This window comes from Littorina saxatilis, linkage group LG9, assembly GCF_037325665.1.
Source record: "Littorina saxatilis isolate snail1 linkage group LG9, US_GU_Lsax_2.0, whole genome shotgun sequence".
Lineage (NCBI taxonomy): Eukaryota > Metazoa > Mollusca > Gastropoda > Littorinimorpha > Littorinidae > Littorina > Littorina saxatilis.
In genome coordinates, this window is record NC_090253.1 from 42,442,998 (window position 1) to 42,461,440 (window position 18,443).

The window sequence follows — 18,443 nt, forward strand, 5'->3', positions numbered from 1 at the left end:
TTAACAAATCCCTCAGGAAAACAAACTGGATTTCATTGCAAACATTCTTTGAAACATCAGCAACTGGCATCAAAGAACAATCAACAATATTGACAAAACCTCACAGGGCTCACATTCAAGTCAAAGGGAATGCACTACTTCAGTACTAGCAACAACAGGATGGAATGGAAAAAAAGTTTTAACCAAATCTCATTTTTCATGAGTTCGTGTCTGGGGGATCATAAAATGCATATTCACTTATCTACCTCCTCCCCTTCCTACCTTTATTTTTGCTAACTTTACTTCAACCGTAAACTTCTTATCAGTGAGGTAAAGTATTTCCGCCTGTATCCAAAACACTACCCACTTATTTAAAAGAATCCACCACATACCACATTTTTAAGTTTCAAACACAAATGGTTGAAAGGAATGGTTGAGGGTGTCCCTTCCGCACAATACTAACTGACATTTGCTCATGAAGTGAAACGGCAGTATATAAGGAACATAAACTCCAAATCAGAAATGATTCTGCGACAACAATCTGTGCAAATATCAAACCCCCCCCCCACCCCCTCCTCCCACACAGAAATGAAAAGATACAGCAAATACCTTGATCTTCAATTGGGTTTGCTCTTGAATAAAAAATTTGAAAAAAAGAAAGAAACGGAGCACAGCTTTTTCAAAATTCCAAGACGCGTATGCACAGTGTAATCTCCGACACAGTGTACTTGGCCTGCAAGTTCGCTGTTTCAAGCATCCTTGTCCCTGCGACCCTCTGGTATCCATCTCTTCAAGCATGGTTGGATCCGTTCTGAAGCACAAAAACAAAACCTATAAATGTAGGCCTGGATACAAACAAGAAAACACCAAATACTGAGATTTTTAAAAAGCCAAATACTGTACAATGTACCATGCAAACGCTTGGTATCTTCTTTCTTTATGCTATTAATTCACAACTAACAGAGGATGAAGCTCCACAACTTACATGCTCAGTCCTTATCAATAAGGCGTATGTCATGTCTGAAAGTAATCAAACCCTAGAATCAAAAGTTTCAAAGCTCTTGCTTCAAAAAACCATTTAAGAAATTGAGAACTTATTCATTTATTCTTGCCCGATTATGACCCTTAGCCCTTCATATGTGATGATGGTCTTGTGGTAATCAAACCCTAGACGTGTGTAAAGGTTCAAAGTTCTAGTTGCAGTAACATCCAAGTAAACCTCATTGTAAAGTTTCTTCATTTGTCCAGGCGAGTTAAAAATGTTGTTAAGTTTGTTGGGTCATTCCTGAAAAAACAAAACTCAACAACAATCATCTTCTGAAGACAACAAGAATGTTACCCTCCACGCTTCTACAGCTCACTGACCTTGTCTGAGGTACACTGTGTGTAGACGACCTTGACCTTGTTGGGTCGCCCCTTGACGAGGGCGTAGCAGAAGAGGGTGATCATCATGACGAAGAGGAAGTAGCTGGTGTGCATCAGGTGAAGGTTGATCACCGAGCGATCCTGCTGCACAAAATCAGGGGATTATTACAGCAAAACTTCAGATCAAGATTGCACCCACTTCATGAAGTTTATACATTTCTAACAAAACTATCCGGTTAACCTTCTCGTATTCCATCACTACAAATAATCTAAACTTGTTGACACTTTTTCATGTTGAGCGGGGGGAAATCCGTCTTTAAGATTACAAAATGTTTTACACACAAACCTCATGGTTGCCCCACACACAAACAAAACGCAAACACTAAAACCCACTTGTTATGAACTCTGTCATAAATCCATGCTCATCATAACGAAACCAATGTTCCCCTTAAACTACAGTACTCACAAATTTCTGATTTCTTATCAGCTATTGTAAAAAAATACTCTGAAACTAACATTTAATTTTTAAACTCTTTCCCCAGAAGTTCACTGTTTTCTGCAGCACTATCCATCTTGCACACACACACACACCACACTTCCAGTCTTCTCAACCACTCAATTTTTCTACTGCAAAGGCTGTGGACTCTCTTTTTTAAGACCCCGACCCCCCCTTCTCTGCCATTTAAACCTCCCACCTTTTAAGACCCCGACCCCCCCCTTCTCTGCCATTTAAACCTCCCACCTTTTAAGACCCCGACCCCCCCTTCTCTGCCATTTAAACCTCCCACCTTTTAAGACCCCAACCCCCCCTTCTCTGCCATTTAAACCTCCCACCTTTTAAGACCCCGACCCCCCCCCCCCCCTTCTCTGCCATTTAAACCTCCCACCTTTTAAGACCCCGACCCCCCCTTCTCTGCCATTTAAACCTCCCACCTTTTAAGACCCCGACCCCCCCTTCTCTGCCATTTAAACCTCCCACCTTTTAAGACCCCGACCCCCCCCTTCTCTGCCATTTAAACCTCCCACCTTTTAAGACCCCGACTTCTCTGCCATTTAAACCTCCCACCTTTTAAGACCCCGACCCCCCCTTCTTTGCCATTTAAACCTCCCACCTTTTAAGACCCCGACCCCCCCCCCCTTCTCTGCCATTTAAACCTCCCACCTTTTAAGACCCCGACCCCCCTTCTCTGCCATTTAAACCTCCCACCTTTTAAGACCCCGACCCCCCCTTCTCTGCCATTTAAACCTCCCACCTTTTAAGACCTTGCTTTTTCAGATTTTCTGCTCCCAACCCACTGTAAATGTACCCCCATTTTAAGACTCTCTCCTTTTTTAAGAGCCGAATTTCTCAGACGTTTGGAGGTCCTAAAAAAAAGGGGGGGGGGGGGTGTGTGTGTTCCACTGTATTTCCAAACTTACCATGGTGAGCATGACCGTGAGTGTGGGGTCCATCTCGTGCTCCAGGCTGAGGATGGAGGCGTTGACACAGTGGATGTAGCTGGGGGTCACTTCAAGATGAAAGTGGTTCTCTCCCCCAAGGTCAATGTCCTTGACACACGTCTCTTCTGCATCAGGTCGCCTGGTATAAAAATAAAAATTAGAGTCTTGAAGTAATGTCAGCTGTACAATCATTTAGGATGGTTTGTCACAACAATGTTTATGGTTTATGTATGGTTACGTGTCTTGTCTTCTGAACCTTTATCTGATGCTATAATAAGATTTTACAAGCAAATTACATCTTACTTTCTTCAATTTTTTTCAATACACTGTCAATTTGGTGTTGTGTTTTTTTTTAGATTTATAATGGATTTTTTTTAGATTTAGTTGAACCCTCCTCCTTTTAAGACTTTGCCCTTTTTAAGACCCTACTTTTTCGGGTTCATAGTCTGTAAATTTACCCCCATTTTAAGACCTGATTTTCTTAGATTTTTGAAGGTCTTAAAAGGGGGGTGCCACTGTACTTATATCAACGCTTTCCTGTAAGTGGAAAATTTTTAATTAAATTTTCATTTGATTAATATACTTACCCGAATCACATGATTAGCATTGACATACTTAGAGATGCTAGGTCCTGATAAAAGCTTACCCGTCTAAGTTTAAGGGAAGCAACCTCAACTAAAAAAAAAGTGACAGCACCATGGTACTTGCCACCCGCGGTTGCCTCCCATTAGTGGGTGAACTACGTCACTACTGGTGCCTGGTCACATGATACACAGATCAATCGACTTATAGAATACTAAGAAACTATAAAGCGGGGCAGGCGGGAGGGAATTACCCATGTGATTCGGGTAAGTATATTAATCAAATGAAAATTTAATTAAAAATTTTCCATTAAATTACATATTCTTACTCCGAATCACATGATTAGCAGATAACTCCAACAAGGTGGTGGGTAAGATCAAAAAAGTTCAAACTCACTCTTAAGTTCTGGAAAGACATTGTCCTGCTGCCACCAAGGCAGGGAGGGACCTTGAACCATCCTGGCATAGTGCAGCGATGTCTCTCAAATAAAAACTGATAAAAACATCGTCTGAGCGCCAGTAAGCGGTGCGTAAGACGTCGTCTAGCCTCCTAGACCGTAAGACGGCCAAGGAGGAAGACCAGGCTCTTGATTCGTGAGCTCGTGCAGAGCGGAGGGGAAAGCTAGGCTGCGACCCCCCCCCCCTTTCTAGACAGGTCCCATGCATAGGCCTGTTTAATTGTAGCCGACACCCACCTGGCCAAGGTTGTTCTCGTAATATCCTTATCCATAGTGGTGTTCAAAGAGATGAACAAAAGCTTCTGAGAGCTCGACCGGATAGAACTAGTACGGGAGAGATAGGCCTCAAGAGCCCTGACCGGGCAGTTGACCATATCGGGATCATTCATGGCCAGGATATGTGCTAAAGGCTTCACCATAATCAGCGGAGAGGGCTGGCCTGGAGATTGGTTCTTAGCCAAGAAGCCCTCTCTGAAGCGCAAGGAAATAGAACCATCGCGCTCTCTAGAGATGTCCTGAGGACTACCTGAAAGAGCGTGAATCTCGCTCCCCCTACGAGCCGTAGCCAGGAGGAGGAGAAAAAGAGCCTTCCTAGTAAGGTTAGGAAGACTAGAGTCAGCCAGAGGCTCGAAAGCCGAAGAGCGCAAAAACTCTAAGACCAGAAAGAGGTCCCATTTGGGCAAAGCGGAACGCGTCTTGACCTCCTCAAGGGCTGCCCCCTTGATCACCCCAGTGATTACTGTACTAAGGCTGATGGAGTGACCGATTTGCTTAAGGGTCGAAGAGATTGCCGATCTACGGACCTTCAGCGACGCAGAGGAAACTCCCTGCGAGGACAAATCGGCCAAATGGTTGGCCACATGCATTGTACGTGGTGCCACCGGATTAACTCTGTGAGACTGACACCACGTAACCCAGGATTTCCAGTGAGAGGAATACACCATAGAAGTAGAAGCTCTATGAGAGCGCTGAACTAGGTGCAAGGTGCGTTCTGAAGCACCGGAACGTTTCAAAGCTGACCTCACAGTCTCCACGCGTGAAGGTTTAGAGACTGTGGGTCCTCGTGAGGAACGCCTGTTCGAGGTTGAACAAGCTCTCCCCTCGCGAGGGACAGAGGGATAGGAGGACCCCGAGCCAGCCTCAGAAGGTCCGGAAACCAAGTCTGAGACGGCCACCACGGGGCGATCAGAAGAAGAAGAGGCGGTCCCTCTAGCTCCGCCTTCCTGATCACCCGGCTGAGCAGCTGGAAGGGAGGGAAGGCGTAAGCCTCTAGACCCGACCAAGGGATCTCCAGTGCATTGGTCTCCCAAGCCTCCTGGTCGGGGAAGGGAGACACAAAGATGGGAAGGCGTCTGGAGAATCTGGTGGCGAAGAGATCCACCAGAGGCTTCGGAGCTCGGGACCAGAGACGGAGCAGAGCCCCATGCGTGATGGTCCATTCCGACTGCAACACCTTGTCGGAGCGGCTGAGCGCATCCGCAAGAGTGTTGAGCCTTCCCGGCAGGTACCGTGCCATGAGTGAGATCTGGTGCTGGGCACACCAAGTCAGGATCTCGCAGGTCCTGCGTGAGAGAGTGGGGGACCGCGAACCTCCCTGCTTGTTCACATAAGCGGCCACTGTGGTGTTGTCTGTGAACAGACGGACCCGCTTGGTGACAAGGGAAGGGAGAAACGCGACCAGAGCTAAAAACACGGCCTCCAACTCCAAAGAGTTGATGTGCCATGCGCTCTGCTCCGCAGACCACAGACCGGAGGCCGTGAGCCGTTCCGTGTGCGCTCCCCAACCCATCAGGGACGCATCCGTAAAGAGGTCCAAGTCGGGAGGGGGAGCCGCGATCGGAACCCCCCTGCAGAGCCAACCCGTGTCCAACCACGGGAGGGATGCAGTCTGGAACCATTCCCCGAGGGGAACCAGCGCGTTCCAATCCACACAGGGAGAATCCACAAACGGCTTCAGCGCGTGCTGAAGTGGACGTTTGTGAGCTCTCCCCAGTGGAACAAGGAGGGCCATGGATTCCATCTGCCCCAAGATGGAGGCCATAATCCGGAGGGAAGCCCTCGGGAGAAGCAAAGTCGAGCGCAGAAGAGCCTGGAGCTTGTCCACTCGCTTCTGAGAGGGGCGGACTGTGCGCGCCTTCGTGAGCGAGGCTGGTACTACATATTGTTCATACGAAATGACAAACACAGGTTACAAGCGATAACGCGCAAAAGTACTGGTTTATTATTTTACATCTGACACTAAGGTATCAGTAATGCATATATAGTTACAGTACTACGTAATGAGATACTACGTATTGCGGTAAAAAACTTATGGACAGAAAGAAAAAGAGAAAAGAAAACAAATTATTAAACATGGCAAAAGTATCAAATGCATTAACAAGACACGAGAAGTAAATACAAGAAAAATAAACAATCACAAGACAGGCAAAGACAAACAGACAAGAAAGTTACAATTACCACACACTCGTTGGTTAGTCCTTCAACAACAATAAAGAGTTACGTTCTGTACGTTCAACAACAATAAAGAATTACGTTCCGTACGTTCAACAATACCATAAGCACTAAGAATACTCAAGAAACTTAGCATACATACGTTTAAAACCAAAATGGCTACTTTCAGAAACATACAAAAACGTTGACTCATCAGGCCAGGAATACAAAGCAAACTGTCATACCAAAAAAGTCTAACGACAACGTTCCTGCGTTAATCAAAGTCACAAACAAGATATTTACTCATCCACTTTCCCTCAATAACGTTACAAGAAATAAGCCCGTTTACAAACGATCACCACAGACCGCAAGCTTCTTTTACCTAAATTCTTTTAACGTAAGGCTGAAAAAGTCGGAGAAAACGTTTCACTTCGAACTTCGTTAACCACAGAAAACACAAGTTATCATTATAAACATTAGCGACTTTCTAGCGTCTACAAAACATTGCTGTACGTTCACAACACTAGAACAGTTGAACACACAATAAAGAAACACTACAACAAGTCAGACTTTCAACTCACGTTATACATAAACAACTCACAAAGTCATTACAAAAAGGCGACCAAAACACAACACAAACAAGTAACAACAAAATTACCTTATGCGCTGTGTGGGTTGACCAGCAGTACCAAAACGTGTTGCCTCACAAACGAAGGGCACAAAACGATTCACACTTGAGAAACAACTGTCTCCAAGAACATTACGTTGACGTTAAAACATAAGAAACACTCCGTTGGTTCACTTAATAACCTTCATACGTTTACATCAAAACCAAACGCTTCCTAAAACCCTCAGATCGACTGACGAGACAGGAGTCAAGCAGTGGTATTTATGGAAACAAAAACCTAACATGGAATAGTTATTCAAAAGTCAAAGGTCACCGGATTGACCAACCAACAACATTCCTAAGACAGAATCGGGTGAAACTACTATTTTACAACCAATCAGTAACCGATCACGCACTCCGTGCATGCCCAAAACTTAAAACGGTATATTTAACAGAAAGAAGACCAAGGAACTAGCTGACATCACAAAGCTAAAAACACGTGAGTCACACGTATTCTAAAACTTGCAACGCAGATTCACAGGGCTCACCTCAAAATCAAAACACGGAAAAGAGCACGTGAATCTCACGGTGTTCTAGAACTAAACGACGCAGTTTGTGACACTCCGACCAAAACCAGGTCACAACAACTGAACAAGGAGCACGTGAATCTCACGTAAAAATATTAACGCTCCACAAAACGGGTCACAACAAGGTGCCACAATAAAAACACGGTTTACTTCTTTTTACATCGTGCAATGGCTTGAGCAAACGTAATTACAACAAAAGTAGGTGACTGCATGCCACATCGGCATGCACACTCCCACCGGAAATTATATTAATATAATTTACTTCAAAAAACCTTTGTACAAACACATTCCTTATATCAAAAGAAGAATAACACAGATTTAGACATTTCAAATTTACAACTCAAAACCATTGTGTTGCAAAACATTTACACAGCAATATTACGGTTCAATCATTTTCAGTGTTTCAACACATCTCGTTTCAACTAAATGCCGTTAGTCATTACTCGACGGCATAAAAAAAAAAAACCGCACCACTTAAACCATAAATGTCTGTTACATCATCTGGTATAAAAACAAACTGCAACAATCTACAACTGTCAAATTGGAAAAACATTCCAAAGTTCAATGTTCTTTCAGTTCGCTTACACAGCTTTGTCTTTGTGATTTTCACGATCAACTAACACAGTCATTTTGTGAATAGGTCGCTCTAATATGCGACTATCACCAGTGGGACGGCCGTGATTGTCTAGAGCCTTTGTTCCAACATGCACTTTCACTCGTCTGACCAGTCCATCAGATCCCGGCATCACTTCGACTACACGAGCCATGCACCACTCTGATCTGCACAAGTTCTGGTCATGCAAGACAACAACATCTCCCACCTGTACGTTTGCCTGGGGACGTTGCCAGACACGACGTTTCTGCAAAAGTGAAAGGTACTGGCTCTTCCATAGCAGCCAGAATTCGTCTGCCATCCGCTGGACACAGCGCCAACGTTTCCTGGCGTACAGGTCTGGATCTTCAAACACACCAGGGGGCGGAAGGATGGCACCTGACTTCATGGTAAGGACGTGGTTGGGGGTCAAAGGGCGTGGTCCATCTGCCGATTCCAATGCCAGTTTGAACTCGTTGCATGCACCTACAAAGTTCGTTCCTTTGTCACACCAAATGCGTGATATGTTTCCTCGCATGGAGACAACAATGCGTAGGGCGTTGATGGAATCACTTGACATGTCATCCAGGGTTTCAATGTGGATTGCCCTAGAGGCAAAACACGTCACGATCAGCCCGTACAAGATTAATGTCATGACCTTGACGCAGTCATCACGGTACCCTCGTTTTTTCTGGCGTTTCAGGCCCTTCAGATGCTTGACTGCGGCACTTCTGTTGTCGGGGAGGGACGGTTTCTCTGGTCGAAATGGTAAGGGCATCTCGTAGTGACCAGCTTCGTTGACCTTCACGATCTTCTTGAACTTTACATCGTCCTGGGACATGGATCCTGAGTCACTTGCAAAGTCTCTTTCCATAACATGTAATGGGTCAGTACACGAGACTTCGTCCACCTGTACCTTGTAGACGTGAGCTACACGTTCTTCTTCCCTCGATCCTGGCTTGACGATGACGCGCATGGACGAGGCTATGCCATCAAAGGCGACGGAATGCGGTGCCTTGCCGACGATGCTCCAACCTAACTTAGTCTCTACTGCAAATGGCAGTCCTTGGACAACGTTTAGGGGCATGAGGGCTTCAGCGCAGTCGTAGCCGATGAGGAGGCCTGCTTCACAGTCAGGGTACAAGGGGGGCAGTTTTGGAGACAGGTGTTGGAGATGTGGGTAAGCTTTGACAGTCTCTGAGGTGGGGATATGAGTGGGGTCAACGGTCAGATAAGGTCGTGAGATGGCAGAAGGGAGCCTGACAAACTCACTGGAGGTAGGAGAGCGGACACGCAATCCAGAGTACTTCCTGCCGGAGACCACAGCATTGTCCTCAGTCAGTGTGGAGACCCTGAGTGTAGTCGGCTGCGATTTGGCTTTAACTTCTTCAGCCACTGACTGCACTACAAAAGTGGCGTTGGACATAGTGTCCAGTAGTGCGTACGTCAGCACTTCTACGTTGGGGTTAGAGTCACTGGAAACGAGAACGGGAACGATCATAGACGTGAAACCGATGCTGTTTTCCTCGCTGGCCTTAAGAGCAGACACTGTAGGGGTCGACGATGACAGAGGCTCTTGAACGTCAGCAGCAGAGGTACGGTAATTGTTCTTGTGTTCACTCGCCCCTTTGTTTTCACTCATACTGTTCTGATATTTGAAATTGTCATCGTGAAGACAAGTGGGATGAGCCTTCTTGCACTTCTTGCACGTCTGTTTCTGCATACATTGACGGCTCTGGTGATCCTTGCTTCTCAGACATCCGTAGCAGATACGGTTCTTGAACAGAAAATCTCGTATCTCAACCAGAGGCTTCACTATGAGTTCCTTACATGTCCCAGCGTCATGGTCCGGAAGTTGACAGTGCAGACATGCGGAGACATCCTCTGTCAGGGTTGACAGGTTCGTTGTGAACTTTCTTGGTGTCCCCGATGCACTTGTCAAGCCGAAAACAGGGTCGTTAGAAATGTCTGCTTCGAGAGTAACGAACGACACGAGTTCATTGAACAGAGGATACCTCTTCTTTTCAACCTTAGTTCGAGCAACTGTTCTAGACCATCTGTGACTCATCCAGTCTGGGAGCTTTCCGACGATCTTCCGTAGGTACTGGGCATCATCCAGGATGCTCAGTCCACCAACTTCCTGGGCAGCAACGGAACATTGCTGCAAGAAATCGGCCAGACTTCTGAGTCCCTTGGGATCTTTGCTTTTGACTGGGGTCCATTCGTCCAGCTTGGTCCGGAAAGCTTGCGAAACGACGTATGAGTTGCCGAACCGATTTTCCAGCACTTCCATGGCTCTCTCGTAGGCATCACCTTCTCTCAGCAGAAAGAAGCCGGTCACGGCCTCCTTTGCTTGACCTCCGATGTACCGTTGCAGATACAATAACTTCTCACTGCTGGTTATGTTTTGTCTCTCGATGAGGAACGAAAACGACGACCTCCAAATTGGATATTGGAGAGGGTCACCAACAAAAATGCACGGCTCCTGCATCGGCAAACGGTTGATCATCAGAGCGTCTGATAGGGTTTTGGCGAGAGAGTCCATAGGAGTGTCCTGCTTGGCAGGAGTAGCACGTGGACGTTGGTAGTACGCAGACGGGGGGTAGGAGGCAAATGGACGATCTGCATGACATTCCTTGTCAAAGTTCATGTACGCAGGGGGCCTTGCGTTTTCGTTTCCCCAAATAACTTTGGGGGTGGTCTGATGTGGGTCCAGGAATGTGGGCACGAAAGGCTCTGGTTTGGGATGTAGGTGGGTATCATAGGGGAAACAGGGTGGGGTAACTTGAAAACGTCTGTGGTCCATGCGTTGGTGACGTTCTTCCGGGAAGTAGGTGTGTCGTTCTTGCGTCTCATCACCTTCCCTTGTCTCTGGTAGGTGATAGGACCAACCTGTGTGGTCGAGATCAGGCGGGCGAGAGCCTGTGACGCTTGTCGTTGAGTGTCCAACGTTGTGCAGAGGCGGCTGACCAGTGTATGCACCGAGAGGGTGCTGCAGTGTGGTCAGCAGCGCTGTAGGCCGCATGGAGGATGTAGTTGCAGCCGTCGTGTAGTTGGGTGTGAAGGGCTCCTGATGGACGAAAGGAGCGCTCGTTCCGACGTGATGGGGGGCGTTGACATCCTCTCTACGTTGAGGTCCGTACGCCTCGTAGGTGGCGTTGTTGGTAGTAGCGGCGCTTGTAGAGGCGCTGACTCCAACGACGAGGTCCACGACAGGTAACGCGTGCTGTCGTGGCTCAGTCGTTGTGGTTCCTGCGACGAAGTTGGTGACAGCAGCGTTGACGTTGACAGTCGAGATGTCATGGGTGCTGGCGGCTTGGCAGACAGGAACAGACGTGAAGTCCATGGCTGGCTGGTGTGTCCTTTGGTCAGCAATGACGGCAGCTTGACAGACAGGAACAGACGTGGCGTCCAAGGCTGGCTGGTGTGTCCCTTGGTCAGCAATGACGGCAGCACCTGTCCCTATTCCTATCGCTGTTTGTTCATTGTTTAAAGGAGGGGCTTCAAGACTGTACAGGGGAACGGAAGGACGAGGGTGGAACCTAGTGTTCAACAAATCGACTGACGGTAGATCAGGGAGATCCTGCTGAACTGTATCACATTGTTCTAGTACCCGTATCCTAGCCTGCCGCTCTCTGTTGATATTTTGGCGTTCAGTAAACTTGATAAACCTCAACGCCTTCTTCTGCTTAAGTTCATCAAGAGCTGCTTCAGCTGCATCGTTAGCCTGCAGAGATTCTTCACTAGCCTTCCTCTCGGCTTCTCTAAGGGCTGCTTCAGCCGTATCCTTAGCCTTCCTTTCTGCCTCTTTAAGAACTGCTTCAGCTGCTACAGCTGCGTCCTTAGCCTTCCTTTCGGCTTCTCTAGCCTTCCTAGCTGCTGTTCTCTCAACTTGTTGTTGTTGCAAAAGATCCAGTTCACTGAGCTGAGCTTCTTTTATGGCTTCTGCTTCGACCTTAATGCCAATAGACACAGCCTCTAGCTTAAGAGTCAATTTAGCCTCTTCAGAGCTAACACTTCCAGAGCGGAGAGACTCAGGGTGAGAACCGGCTAGGCTACCTGATCTTCTGCTGCCTGACTTGAAGCTAGCTGGCTTGTAAATGGCTGACCTAATGCTAGCTGTTTTATGGCTGACAGGCTTGACACTGACTGACTTGTGGGTGGATGACCCAACGCTAGGTGTAACACTGCTATGCCTGGAAGTAGGCTTCTTAGTCACCTGCACGCTAGTCGTTTGTCTGTCAAGAGCTCGATCAATGTCAAACATAATGTTCTGAACTGTTCTCTGAACATCATCCCAACTTTCCTGAATGGGTTCACCGCTACCAATACTACGAAGACCTTTCTCTATGTCACCAAGATCCTTGTACATGCTCAAAACAATTTGTTTTTGACTGGTTAACGACTCTTGATTAGGAGTTTCTTGGTTAAGCTCTGTTACTACCTCATCAATTGCTCGTTCCAAGAATGTTCGTTGTCTTGCAAAGTTTCTAGTTTTGATCTCAATCTGGTACTCTCTACCTTTTTCAGTAGGCTTAATGTCACGCCTAGGCCTTTGAGAATGTTCATCTTCATCGCCGTTAATGTCATAACCTGAAGCTTCCAATGGTTTATCTGCTGGAATCTCCTCCATTACAATGTTCGCTTATTCAAAAGCACTAAAAACATACATAAGGTTTATCTGGTTATAAAGTAAAATGAGTCGATCCGAGGGTCGTTTGGGATAATACACAAAAGTCACAAAAAATGCGCCGGATACGGAGTAGGAAGATCTCTAACCGACAAGTTGATCTATGTCAAACTATGGTTCACTAACACAGTGACAAGTAACAATAAAGTCTTTTGCTGGTTATCAACAGCTACGTTTACGTTCATTGAGCGTCAATAACAAAAGTTCTTTACATTCACTTGGCTGGACTTCAGCTAAAGTTCTGTACTAGGCATCAGCAGCTAAGTTGTTTACTTCAGCTAAAGTTCTTTACTGGACGACAGCAACTAAAGTTTTTTACTGGGCGACAGCAACTAAAGTTTTTTACTGGGCGTCAGCAGCTAAGTTTTTTACTTTAGCTAAAGTTCTTTCACTGGGCGTCAGCAGCTAAGACTTTTACCTCAGCTAAAGTTCTTTACTGGGCGACAGCAAGCTAAGTTTTTTACTGTGCGCGCCTTCGTGAGCGAGGCTGGTACTACATATTGTTCATACGAAATGACAAACACAGGTTACAAGCGATAACGCGCAAAAGTACTGGTTTATTATTTTACATCTGACACTAAGGTATCAGTAATGCATATATAGTTACAGTACTACGTAATGAGATACTACGTATTGCGGTAAAAAACTTATGGACAGAAAGAAAAAGAGAAAAGAAAACAAATTATTAAACATGGCAAAAGTATCAAATGCATTAACAAGACACGAGAAGTAAATACAAGAAAAATAAACAATCACAAGACAGGCAAAGACAAACAGACAAGAAAGTTACAATTACCACACACTCGTTGGTTAGTCCTTCAACAACAATAAAGAGTTACGTTCTGTACGTTCAACAACAATAAAGAATTACGTTCCGTACGTTCAACAATACCATAAGCACTAAGAATACTCAAGAAACTTAGCATACATACGTTTAAAACCAAAATGGCTACTTTCAGAAACATACAAAAACGTTGACTCATCAGGCCAGGAATACAAAGCAAACTGTCATACCAAAAAAGTCTAACGACAACGTTCCTGCGTTAATCAAAGTCACAAACAAGATATTTACTCATCCACTTTCCCTCAATAACGTTACAAGAAATAAGCCCGTTTACAAACGATCACCACAGACCGCAAGCTTCTTTTACCTAAATTCTTTTAACGTAAGGCTGAAAAAGTCGGAGAAAACGTTTCACTTCGAACTTCGTTAACCACAGAAAACACAAGTTATCATTATAAACATTAGCGACTTTCTAGCGTCTACAAAACATTGCTGTACGTTCACAACACTAGAACAGTTGAACACACAATAAAGAAACACTACAACAAGTCAGACTTTCAACTCACGTTATACATAAACAACTCACAAAGTCATTACAAAAAGGCGACCAAAACACAACACAAACAAGTAACAACAAAATTACCTTATGCGCTGTGTGGGTTGACCAGCAGTACCAAAACGTGTTGCCTCACAAACGAAGGGCACAAAACGATTCACACTTGAGAAACAACTGTCTCCAAGAACATTACGTTGACGTTAAAACATAAGAAACACTCCGTTGGTTCACTTAATAACCTTCATACGTTTACATCAAAACCAAACGCTTCCTAAAACCCTCAGATCGACTGACGAGACAGGAGTCAAGCAGTGGTATTTATGGAAACAAAAACCTAACATGGAATAGTTATTCAAAAGTCAAAGGTCACCGGATTGACCAACCAACAACATTCCTAAGACAGAATCGGGTGAAACTACTATTTTACAACCAATCAGTAACCGATCACGCACTCCGTGCATGCCCAAAACTTAAAACGGTATATTTAACAGAAAGAAGACCAAGGAACTAGCTGACATCACAAAGCTAAAAACACGTGAGTCACACGTATTCTAAAACTTGCAACGCAGATTCACAGGGCTCACCTCAAAATCAAAACACGGAAAAGAGCACGTGAATCTCACGGTGTTCTAGAACTAAACGACGCAGTTTGTGACACTCCGACCAAAACCAGGTCACAACAACTGAACAAGCAGCACGTGAATCTCACGTAAAAATATTAACGCTCCACAAAACGGGTCACAACAAGGTGCCACAATAAAAACACGGTTTACTTCTTTTTACATCGTGCAATGGCTTGAGCAAACGTAATTACAACAAAAGTAGGTGACTGCATGCCACATCGGCATGCACACGGACCGTCCAGGAGACCGTATCGAAAGACATCCCCAAGTAGGTGAACGTCTGTGACGGTACGAGCTCGGACTTTGCTTGGTTGACCGAGAATCCCAGCAGGCTGGCCTCTCGGAGAACCATCTGGGTGTGCTGAGAGCAAAGAACCTCGCTCTGGCCCAAGATGAGCCAGTCGTCGAGGTAAGCCCTCAGACGAACACCCCGGGCCCTCACCAGTGCGCAAACCTGTCTCACCACCATGGTGAAAACCCATGGAGCGAGAGACAGGCCAAAGGGAAGTGCGCGGAACTGGTAGACTTGATCTGCCCACCGGAAACGGAGCCATTTCCGGTCGGCTGGATGCACCAAAATGTGGAAGTATGCATCCGTCAAGTCTATGGAGGTCGCCCAATCTCCCGGGCGGAGTGCATCTCTGACCGAGGCAGGCGTCTCCATTTTGAACCGAATCGTTCTCAGAAAGGTGTTGAGGAACGATAGGTCCAAAACAGGACGCCAGGCTCCCGAGGCCTTGGGGACGGCAAAGAGCCGCCCGTAAAACCCCGGGGAGCTGTGGTCTGAGACTGCCTCCACCGCGCCCTTCTCCACCAGAGAGGCAACCTCCGAGCGGAGGACGGCCCTTGCCTCTTGTGAGAAGGGTGGCTTGAAGGCTGGAGGAGACCTGGAAAGAGGGGCCTTGTCCTCCAGCCACAGTAAGCGGAATCCCGACCTCACAACGCCCACTATCCATTGGCTGTTCGTAGACTCCAGCCAATGCGACAGCGCCCGTGAAGGGCCCCCCGCCATCACCAAGGTGGAGGGCGGGGGGGGGGGGGGGTGAAGTCGGGGACGCTTCATTGGGGGTGAGGCTTTCCCTGGGGAGCGCCTCTACCCCTGCCCGAAGAGGATCTCTTGCCCGACCCGCGGGAAGGGGCATGAGGCCTCTTGCGGGAAGCAGGGTGCGGCTGAGCGGAGGTCTTAGTCTGTTTAGACTGAGCCTGCTTAGGCGCGGCCTGCTTCTGCTGCTTCAGATTCTGAAGAGCGAAAGAAGAGAACTGAGTGTCTCTGTTACTCTCAATCTCCTGCTTCCTGGCATCAGAGGCCAGGTGGCCGAAGAGAGAGCCCTCGACCAAGGGCGACGAACGGAGGGTGTTCCTTGTCGACTCCTCAGTGAACTGTGAGTGGGCAAGGAACAAGTCCCTTCTGCACATGACCGCATGAGTGTAGTGCAGAGAGGACAACCTCATCTGTTCTTCATTCACCCTCGCGAGTGTCGAGAGAAGAGTGCAGATGTCTTCCGCGTCCTGCTCCGTGCTCAGAGTAAAGGGCGCCAACGACTCTGTGAGAGCCCGAGAAAGGGCGCGAAGAAGCGTCTCCGAAATGGAACTAAGTTCCAAGAGCTGTCTGCCAACTTCTTCAGAAGCGGAAAGAGTCTGCTCAGAAAGAGGCAGACAGGACTCCTTCTTCAGGGGCTTCGTGAGAAGTGGAAGAAGTTCCGGTGTGACCTGCAAAGGTGCACGCGGAAGCGCAAACAGCGAGAGCAAGTTCCGAGACAACTTGGGCATAGGCAACTTCCTCTGAGCCGCAAGAGGAACAAAGGAGGAAGCCTGAGCAGGAGAGGCTAAATATTCCAAAGCCGGTTCAGGAGCTGAACCATGAGGCACCAGCAAAGGAACTGGGGCTGAAGGTAGACCACCGCCAGAGGTCGTGCCCTTGGCGAAGAGCCTTGAGAACTGAAACGCCACTGAGGGCGACTCAAGGAACCGGAAGTAGCTATCTTCCTCCTTCGCCAACCGGAAGTCAGCCATCGCGGAAGGCGCGGCCGCAGAGGGCATCGCCGAAGCTGTAGCTCCTTCCGGAAAATAGCGGGACGTGACCTCCGCGGCCGCTTCAAGGGCAACCTTGAAATTGGCCGGAGCCCCCGAAAGCGTCTGCTCGTCGTCGAGGGACCTAGCGTCCGAAGCAACGAACGAAGGAGGTGGCGCAAAGCCATCCGAATCCACAAAAGGACGTTGTGCCGAGGGGCCAGAAAACTGACGTCCGTCCCGCTGAAGGTCAACCAAACTCGTATCCTGACTAAGAGGATGAGCAAGGTCAAAGACCGAAGCTGAAGGTCGTGAGGCATCAGCTGACCCAAGCACAGAAGTGTGTGGCGGCTGATGACTCACCTGAGGCAGGAAGCCTGTGTGCCCCAAGGTCATAGGAAGAGAACTGGCCAGTCCGGGCGGAGCCGGAAAAGCAGCCGAAACAGCAGCGCTATACCAGCCCTGTTGCTGCGCAGAATGAGGGCTGACGCCCGGAACCCCATAGGGGTGACCTTCAGTCAAACCAGGAGTGACAGTAGCCTGAGCACTCGAGGAATGACCTGAATGACCTTGAGACAAACCGGGAGTGACAGTAGCCTGTGCACAAGCGGAATGACCTGAATGACCTTGGGTCAAACCGGAAGTGACAGTAGCCTGTGCACTTGAGGAATGACCTCTACCTCCGGAGAGGACAGCTGCCGGAAACGGCTGCTGTGGTAAGGCGTGGTTCAACCCGGACGTGACAGTAGTCTGTGCACTAACCGAGGAATCACTACTCCCGGCCGGAGCCGGGAGCCCAACTGTCGCGGACGACTGCTGGAATAGGGCGAAGCTCGAGCCGGACGTGACAGTAGCCTGTGCACGCGCCGGTGAACCTCTGCCTCCGATAAACGGAAGCGCAGCTGCCGTAAACGGCTGCTGCGAGCACCAACCTTGCTGTGACCTTGTCCCCGGAGGGACATGCACTGTCACACTACCACAAGTAGTAGGCAACGGGTGCAGGTCAGGAAGAGAAGACGAGGGTCCCGGCTGGGACAGTCCACCAAGGTCGCGGTGGCCGGCAGTCTGGTCAAGGGCAGACAAGGACACTGCAGGATCCAAACTCAACAAAGAGGCCAAGGAATGAATGTCGCTAACCCCCGGGCGGGGGACAGTGCTGGCCACAGCGTCTGGCCGTGACATCTCCTCACGTACCAAGCTTCTAATCTCTGGAAGCAAAGAGGAAATCAAAGTAGACACCAGAGCAGAGGACTCTGGTGCCGCAGCCGAAGTAGAACCGGCGGCCTTAGGGGCAGACGCACGCGGTTGAGAGCCGGACGGCAAATCGTCTGGCGCCGAGAACGGTACCGAAAACGAAACTTTACTCTGAGGGTCCGACACAGTGATAAGAGGATTCTTGCTAGAAGACACGGGAGTAGAGGATTTGGGCTTACCAGGGCCCTTGCCCTTGCCCTCAGCCTTCCCCCCTTTCTTTTTGTCGCTGTCGGCCATGTTAAGACCGAGCGAAAAATGTAAACAAACAACTGAAAATAGCAAAGTCCGAACGGACACAAAATTCAGAAGCAAGCAAGCACAAACAACTAACACATGCAAAATAGCAACCGAAAGGAAGCTAAACGCAAGCTAGATAAAGTGTTAAGCGTCCGCACGGACGAAAACAACAGAATAGCAAAGACACGTGTTAGACGACAAATGGCGACCGGCAAGGAAGCCAACAACTACTGAGAACTTCAAAGTCCAA

General features: G+C 47.8%; 1 protein-coding gene across 2 annotated transcripts in view; it reads right to left on the bottom strand.

The window, feature by feature from the left end:
• Nucleotides 1–542: 542 nt before the first annotated feature.
• The window catches only part of LOC138976146 (transmembrane protein 248-like), a 26,096-nt gene continuing 8,195 nt past the window's right edge, over nt 543–18,443 (bottom strand). Inside the window, exons 6-8 of one of the 2 annotated variants that reach the window (XM_070348974.1) lie at nt 2,764–2,923; nt 1,345–1,485; nt 543–790 (exon numbers count right to left, since the gene is read on the bottom strand). In XM_070348974.1, coding sequence (XP_070205075.1) covers nt 770–790; nt 1,345–1,485; nt 2,764–2,923 — 322 coding nt within the window. In that variant the 3' untranslated portion in view covers nt 543–769. Of the gene's footprint in view, nt 791–1,344; nt 1,489–2,763; nt 2,924–18,443 lie in introns of both variants that reach the window. The other variant, XM_070348973.1, reaches the window with a different exon arrangement.